This window comes from Chrysochloris asiatica, unplaced genomic scaffold (assembly GCF_000296735.1).
Source record: "Chrysochloris asiatica unplaced genomic scaffold, ChrAsi1.0 scaffold00204, whole genome shotgun sequence".
NCBI classification, from domain to species: domain Eukaryota; kingdom Metazoa; phylum Chordata; class Mammalia; order Afrosoricida; family Chrysochloridae; genus Chrysochloris; species Chrysochloris asiatica.
The window spans coordinates 2,337,986-2,346,757 of record NW_006408722.1 but is presented as its reverse complement, the minus strand read 5'-3'; the positions used below and the strand labels follow the sequence as shown (position 1 = coordinate 2,346,757).

The window sequence follows — 8,772 nt, the reverse complement described above, 5'->3', positions numbered from 1 at the left end:
AAAAAAAAAAAAAGAAAGAATGTCCCATCTTAGTAGAGGGTGTGACTCAAGAAACCACACTGAGATTCCCTTCGGAACATGGTCTAACTCTAATTTATAAGACTGCTTTGGAAAAGTTTGCTCTCTTGCCCTGGATCTTGCATCTGGCTCATTATGCCTGACTTCTAATTGTGGGACTTTTGACCCATCACTCGATGTGATTAACTAGTTCCTGCACATTTGTACATCAACAGCCTGTCATCTGACCTGCTGATTTGGGTTCCTCAGCTCCTAAGACTACATGTTGTTGTGAAGTGCCGTCAAGTCGATTCCGACCCATAGCGACCCTGTATAGGGTTTCCAAAGAGCAGCTGGTGAACTTGAACCACTGACTTTGCATTTCAAATGACTTTGCAGTCTGACACATTAGCCCACAGCACCAAACCAGGAGTCTAGGGGAGAAGATTTCTCCAGATTGATTTCCAAACTACAGATTTGGAACTTGCCAGCCTCCACAATTTTGATCCATTTCTTTTGCCAACTGTGAGTTTTGTGAGATTTGCAGCATGTTGCAGAACCCTGGGACTTGAAGTAAGGGAATAGTAGTAATTGACATCAAGGACTATGGAGGGGCGTAACATGTCAGAAAAGTCAAACAGTTGAGACATCTTCAACCTCCAACTCACAGGGACCAGCCTTGTATTGATTTTTATACAATATATTATTCACGCAGCCACTCTCTTATAAAATCCCAACATCAGATATTTCTACTAAATTAAAAAGCACATAAAACTTACCTATATTATAGTTACAAGGTTATGGTAAAGAAGCTACAGATTCATTTGACATTAATTCTCTAAGTAACTGACCTGACATGTAAGAACAGGAATTCTGAGCAATGAAATGGAGACACTGTATTTTCTACATTTGAAGACTCACACTCAAGTAAGATTGTGTTGATCTCTACAGAGAAGGTCCATAAAAAGGAGATATTCTTATTTTAGTAGGGAATGTATGAATAATAAATAATCTGTTCTAAAGATTGCAGAATCAAGTGAAAAGAGGAAAAATATCTATTAATAACAAACAGTTTATATTACACTGGTAACTTGCAAGCAAGGCAACAGGAGGCCTAACTAATAATGATATACAGATGCAAAAAGAACAAAGAGAATTCTTAGCAGAGATATAAAATTTAGTACAACACAAACTTTATGGTCTCCAGAATGCCCTTTGGAATACCATCTCAATATATGGTACTGTTGCTAAGTGCCACTGAGTTACATCATAGTGATTCTATGTACAGTTTCTGAGAAGCAGCTGGTGGATTTGAACTGCTGACCTTATGGTTCGCAGTCCAGTGCTGATCCTACATTGCCATATCACAAGTGTTTCTGGCTTTACTGAAGATTAAAATACTTTAAAATACAATGGTATGAGGAAATGCTCTGATGCGCTATTACACCACTGTCAAAACTGTCTTTTGTTCCCTGGTTCCTAAGTGTTGAAACCTGTTCTAAACTCATCATCAAGTAAAAGCTTTGGATATTGAAAGACTGTAGTATTCCTTCTAGATACCAATAATATTATAGTTCTCTCAGCTTCCCTTTTCACTTGAGGACCAGGAATCCACAGTTAAGATTCCATATTCAGTCAATCACAGCAACTAATTCAGCCCTTTCTCCTCCATTACATCACTGATTTTCTACTATCCTGAACAATTTAAGAAATCTTAATTTTAAAAAAATTGTAAATAGCCTCAAATCTTCTATGATGTGAAGTATAAATGTTGTTGTTGCTATGTGCTGCGGAGTTGGTTCCAACCATAGCGATCCTGTACTGGGTTTCCGAAGCTGTAAATCTTTATGGGAGCAGAAAGACTCACCTTTCTCCCATGGAACAGCTGGTAGTTTCGAACTGCTGACCTTGCAGTTCGCAGGCCAATTTGTAACCACTACGCTACAGAAGAAAAAAGCTTACAATCCTTTTTACCTGAAGATGCCCATATTCCTCATAGGAGAAAACTTCATCTCCAGTGTACACATTGAAAATAGAGTGAAGACATGTTGTTGGGCGCGGATCCTGTTTAAACTGCTGTACCTGGAATTAAACATAAAATCTAAATGAAGGTAATATTTCAGATGCTCATCCAAGATTAGACATTATAAGATACTTCTGAAGAAATTTTTTATTGAAAAAGCTAGTTTATAGGCAGTGAGCTGAGGAAAGCAAAATTGCTATTTTTTTTAGAGAAGCAAAACACAGAAAAAACTCAAAACTACTAATTCAATAGTTAACAGAAATGTTGAATATTTAATTGATGTTTCATAAATATATCAGTGCAAGTAATACATGGGGAGTTCTGCTCCTGTAAAGATTTACAGCCTCGGAAACCTGTACAGGGTCGCTATCGGCACATAACCATCACCACCACCAATAAGGTAATAGCAAAAGCTTTGGAATCTTTTTAATTTTTTAATTTTTAATTTTAGAGTCCAAGAATGGTTTACTCTGCAAGATGAAACTTCAGTAGTTAACATCTCACTCTATTATTATATGCAGATGCTTAAATGACACTTATAATAAACAAGTACTTCAGGTCATATTTCAGTGTTTAAAACTACAAATGATTTTCTTTCTTTAAAGATCAGAAATTTTAACCTATGATCTTTTCAACTTGTTTTCATTTTCCCTCCCCAAAAGCACATATTCTTATTACTAAGGCACCAAATCCAAGGAATACAGTCCATGCCTTCATTGATTAATCCAATGTAAAATTTAACCATTTTAGAATAATAAACAAACACTAAATGATCTGACAAACTCCAACAACCAAAACCCCCAAAAAACCAAAATCAAATTCTACTTATTTTTTAGGGCCTATTCAATTTAACTTGAGAAATATTTACTCATGTCAATTATGTGCCAAATATTGGGCTAGTCCCTGAAAGAAAAAGGAAATAAAAACAGAGAATGAACAAGATGACATACAATTATCTTTTCTTGGCATTATAGTGGTTATAAGTCACACTGTTAACCTCCAGGTAAGCTGGTTCGAAACTACCTACCTATTCTGCATGAGAAAGATGAGTCTACCTGCTCCAGTGAAGAATTACAGCCTCAGAAACCCTACAGAGGGTCACTATGAGTCAGAACCAACTACAAGGCACATAACCACCAACAACCATTTTGGTAAAAGGGAACATGGTGGCTGAGCTGTGAAACACAAAGTCCTTGGTTTGAGCTTGCCAGATGCTCTGCAAGAGAATGACAAGGCTTTCTGCTCCTGCAAAGATTTAACACCTCAGAAACCCTATACAGGGTCTCTATGAGTCAGAACTGATTCAACAGCATTTAACAACAACAGCAATTTTTGAAAAGATACGGGGCAGTATTTGGGTGGTTGTGATCTTGGCAAAGTGATCACATGAATCTATTGTATTTTCTCCACCTTCCAAGATTCTTCTTACCCATAAAAATCTTAAGAAATGCCTCTCTTGAAAAGTTCTGTTTGAACCTTAACAGCAATTGATTCTTCTGGGCTCCCACGATGGCAGCTTTGTACTTTAATTTAGATGACTGTATCTCCCACTATCTTCTCAACTTCCAGATGCTATGCTGGGCAATATATACACTGTCCAATGCAGTTAACAACTATGTGTGGCTAATTACAATTTACCAAAGATAAATACAATAAAAATTTTAGTTCTTCAATAATATTAGCAACATTTTATGTTTTCAGGAGCCAGCCACTACTAGCCACACTTGTTCCAAACAGTAACGTAGGAGATCTTTATCAACACAGAAATTTCTATTGGGCAGCACTGTGCTAGAGGGCTTATAGATATTTGCATCCCTCAAGGAAGGGCCTTGCACAAACCAATACAGAACAACAAGAGGGAAAGTCAGAATCCATTAACAGGTAGTCAGGACAGAGAGAATCAAGTAGTGATGTATGTTCTTGCTGTAAAAGCGGCCAATCTATCCAGTTTTTTTTCCAAGTGTTTATTGTGAATTGAGTGATAGTTTACATGGGAGAATATCAGCTTTACATTTATCGTCTCATTGCAATTATTACAATCCCCTCCATACATCATCATTCAACAGTATTTGTTTCTATTACCTCGGGATTTTTTTTTTTGGTGTGTGTGTGTGTGTGTTTTTGGGGGTGGGGGAGTGTACACAAAAACATTCAGGAATATATAATAATTTAAACAACCTAAGGGCACATTCTGCAAGCCAGCCTCCTGGCCACCAGTACTCAGTCTTTTCTCTTTCCCTGAGTCTAGAGTCCTCAGCTGCTCTTCCTCTCCAGGTTCTCATCTCTGCTTCCATCTCTGGTGTCACTGCCTCTCTGGGTTCAATCTATTCAGTTTTAACTCAGTATCTGAAACAGTTGGCAAAAGCTTTAAACCACATAAATAGAAATCTATATGGTCAATCCTCTTTCACACGACGATTGTTATGTCAGAATTCTTAACGTTATTCTGAGCTTCTACACAAAATATGGTTGAATTAAAGCAAAACACATTTTGCCTACATAATAGGGATATACAAAAAATAAGTGATAACTTCAGTTGATAAGGTGGTTTTTGTCATTTGTCTTCAAACACACAATAACTCAGCAAGAGAATTTATATTCAATCACTGTGTCAGGGGAAAATGAACTACTAAATGATTAAAGATACTCAAATGGGAAATTATATTACCATGCTTTGAGTTTCAAAGCTGTTAAAAAGACAAGTAATTTAAATTTTCAAAAAAACTAAGTTCCAAACTCTATAAGCTTTGAAGATTAATGGGGCATGCTGTCAATTACAAACAAAATATATTCTTGAAAGCAGTCAAAAACAAGAGGATATTAACTAGTATTTTATATTGTGTCCCAGCATCTGGCAAATAAAAAGGAAAATAATGATTATAGTAAACTTTTCTAAACTGAAATAAATCTGGGATAATGTTTTTCCACTTAAATTTTAGTTTTACCTGAAAACTTTTGTCACTGTGAATACACAGCTTATGATTTGGGAAAAGGTAGCTGAGTATTTGTCATTTGTTCTTAATATAAAGACTTGAAATATGCATTTACAGAAAAAAAAATCTCATGAACAAATCCTGAAAACCAATTATAAAATTTTACAATCTATTGTAGTTCCTTATGAACTACAATCTATTTACTTGGATTTTAAACAAGATATTTTATCAACAGAAATCTGTTGCTGTTGTTATGTGCCTTTCAGTTGTTCTGATTTATAGAGACCCTGTATAGGGTTTACAAAGAGCAGCTGGTGAACTTGAACCACTGACCTTGTGGTTCAAACTGACTTTGTGGACCAGTGCTTTTTCCTATAGCGTCACAACAGAAATTTAGGCATAGCAAAATTCATAGTCTGCTGTAACGCAAATTTCAGTACTGCAAACTACTAACTAGAGATGCAATCTACTTCAGAACTGAATGTTCTTCTTAAGGGGTATAATAAGTATTAGAAAAGAAAGGTAATGAGAACATTTAGAAATACAAAATACCTAGCATGACTAAGTAAACATTAGACTAGAGGTAAGACCACAACAGACAGATAGCAGACTGCTTTCTGTTCTGCAAATCAAGGATAATTTTATGTACTTGCCCAAATTTATAATAAATTAAAACTACATGTTCTAGCTAGAAACTTTAGAAAATCTGTCAGGAATCGTGTGTTATGGTGAGAAATAGATAAAACTGGATAAGTCTTAAACTTTTGAGATTCGATTTCATAACAGAAGACAAAAAACATGAGACCAAACAATATAAGAACACTAGAAATGCCTCACTTTAGTTTTCTTTAAATATAGGCAAAAAGGTAAATATCTCAAATTCTTAACACATTAACAGGTGTAATGCTATGGGGTTAATGGGCTGGACCACAAAGTCGTTTGAACCACAAGGTTGGTGGTTCAAGCTCACCAGCTGCTCCTTGGAAACCCTATACACGGTTGTTATGGGTCAGAAATGACTCAATGTCACTTAACAACAACAACAATTGGTACAGAGTCATGAAGGAAACAGCCAAGACTGGAGGAAGAAAACAGTGAGCACCTAGAGGTAAAGGTGTATGGTGTGTGGCAATGGGCTAGGCACATTGTTCAATCTCCTTGAGTTTGTTTCTTGCAGTCACATGTGATTATACTAACATCCTCCAATCCTATTCCAGAAGGTTATTAGGATCAAGAAGGAGCCTGGCAATGAAAATGTTTTAACATTTTATGGTTTACAGATCCTGTGTTGTAAGAAGTACAGCCAGAATGTTCCTTGGAAGCCAGGGTAGCCAGACTTTGTCTCTCAAAATTTGGACATATTATCAGGAGGGACCAATCCCTGGAGAAGGGTATCATGTTTGGTAAAGTGGAGGATGGTCGAAAAAGAGGAAAATCCTCAGTGAGATAAAATGGCATAGTGGCAGCAGCAATGGGCTCAAACATAGCAATGATTGTGAGGTTGGTGCAGGACTGGGTAGTGCTCTGTTCTCTTGTGCATAGGGTCTCTATAAGTCAATACCAACTCAATGGCACCTGACCGACAACAACAACATATCCAGAATGATTCATACCTTCTAAGAACTCACAGTTGAATGGTCTGCCACACTAGTGCTTTATAATTTAAGGAATTCAAGACAGCTTAAGTCACATTCAATTTGTAATTAATAAGAAACATAATTGAGAAGACTAGTTGAATATCACTTAAAAAGGGCCATTAACAATTGACTAAACAAGTCACAAAGAGTTTAAAAGTGTTACAACATCACCTTCTTTCTAATAAATCATCATAATTTAAATCTTTCAGATTGTTTAGCAAACATTACATTCAGTGTTTTCACAATGTTTGCTTGAAAGAAAGCTTGTATTCATAAGACATTAGGACTTTATAAGATGATACTTGTAAAATCATTAGTAACTTCTCAAAAATGGTTTAAAAAACCCTTTAATTACAATTACTTCAATGTAATATAACACGTATTAGTTTAATTCAAGTGTATTGATATATGTCACACTACATTATTCCAAGTATCATAAAAACCTTTGAAATAATGATTTACAACATCAAATCTCAGTAGACAAATTACAGGTTTGTCATTTATCTCTATTATCAGCTTATGAATAAATTTACTTTTTCTGACACTAAGATTTTCTTGTTTCATTCTGGAGGAAAAAATACCATGTTTTCAACTTCAACTTTAAATACAGATCTTGAAAAACAATTTGCTACTACAATATTTTAAAGGAGCTCTGGTAGCACAGTGGTTACGAGTTGGGCTGCTAACCTCAAGGTCAGCAGTTTGAAACTACCAGCTGTACTGTGGGAGAAAGAAGAGGATTTCTGTTCCATTACAGATTCACAGCCTTGGAAACCCTATGCAGGGTCGTTATGAGTCAGAACCAATTCTATGACATATAACCAACCAACCAACTAGCCAACAATATTATAAACTTTTTTAATAGTAAATTAAAACTTAATTAGGCAGATAATTACATGTTGAAAATATAAACTATTAACTGGCCCAAACTGCTGATGTGCATCTTTGCTATGATAAAGAAGTTAGGCACATATCTGAAGCATGTGGTATAGAAGGAAACAGTAATAATGGTGATGAAAATGACAAAAATTTACTGTGTGTTCACATTGTACCAGGCCCTGTGATACGGGTTTTACGCACACTCTGTCTTAATCTTCATAAGAACCCTGTTAAGAGGTGTACTCTTACTATTAAGTGCTGTTAAGTCCATTCTGGCTCATGATGACCTTGTATAGGGTTTTTGAATAGAGGTTGGCGGATTTAAATTGCCAACCTCGGAATTAGCAGTCCAGTGCTTATCCTAGATTACAACATCAAGACTATCCCCATATTATATGGATGAAAAAAACACAGGAACAGAGAAGTTATACAATTTGCCCAACACACTGGAAACCAGTACATGCTGATTGTGCAGAAAAGTGGTAACATAGAAGGCTTGAGACTGCTATCCTTAGAAAGATCTACTTTAGGATGGCTATTGGCTAATTGGATTTAGAAATGGGTTCCCGCTATTCCCTGGTAAGAGTAGCTCAGAGCCTAAACTGTTCATACAAACCACGTAGTTTATGCTAAATACATACTTTCTTTCTGGGAGTCTGGAATTTTTGATTATGTGCTACTGGTCTGAGGATGCCTACATGACCAGCCCCTTAAAATATGAGAGTACTGAGTCTCTAACGAGCTTCCCCAGTAGAGAATATTTTATGTATGTTACAATTTGATGATGGAGAATCAAGTACATTGTGTGTTTCCACTAGGAATGGCCTCTTGAGAACCTGTATCTATTTTCCTCCCAACTACATGCCATGTCCCTTTTCCATTCAGAATTATGCTTTGTGTCCTTACGCAGCAACAAAATATAGCCATGCGTATGACTATGCTGAGGCCTGCGAGTCCTTCTAATAAATCATAAAACTTCGGGACAGTCTAGGGGACCCTTATACATATATAGACACTATCTTAGGGCCTTGTTGTTGTTATTGTCAGGTATCATGGAGTCGGAACCAACTCAGAGTGACCCCATGCACAGCAGAAGGAAACAATGTCTGATCCTGGGCAAACCTCACTACTGCTGCCACACTTGAGTCCATCAATAATGCCACCTGGCCAATACAAGCACAGCAGAATGAAACAATGTCTGATCCTGGGCAAACCTCATTACTGCTGCCATACATGCCACCTGGCCAATCCATCCTCTTTTTCTCTGACCCTCCACCTTACCCAGCATGACATCCTTCTCCAG

At 36.6% G+C, this 8,772-nt stretch overlaps 1 protein-coding gene across 3 annotated transcripts in view; it reads right to left on the bottom strand.

Annotated features, from left to right (window-relative positions):
* The window catches only part of PHKB (phosphorylase kinase, beta), a 309,713-nt gene that overhangs the window by 257,307 nt on the left and 43,634 nt on the right, over positions 1 to 8,772 (bottom strand). For all 3 annotated transcript variants that reach the window (XM_006872568.1, XM_006872567.1, XM_006872569.1), the window contains one exon: positions 1,972 to 2,079. In XM_006872568.1, coding sequence (XP_006872630.1) covers positions 1,972 to 2,079 — 108 coding nt within the window. The remainder of the gene's footprint in view (positions 1 to 1,971; positions 2,080 to 8,772) is intronic.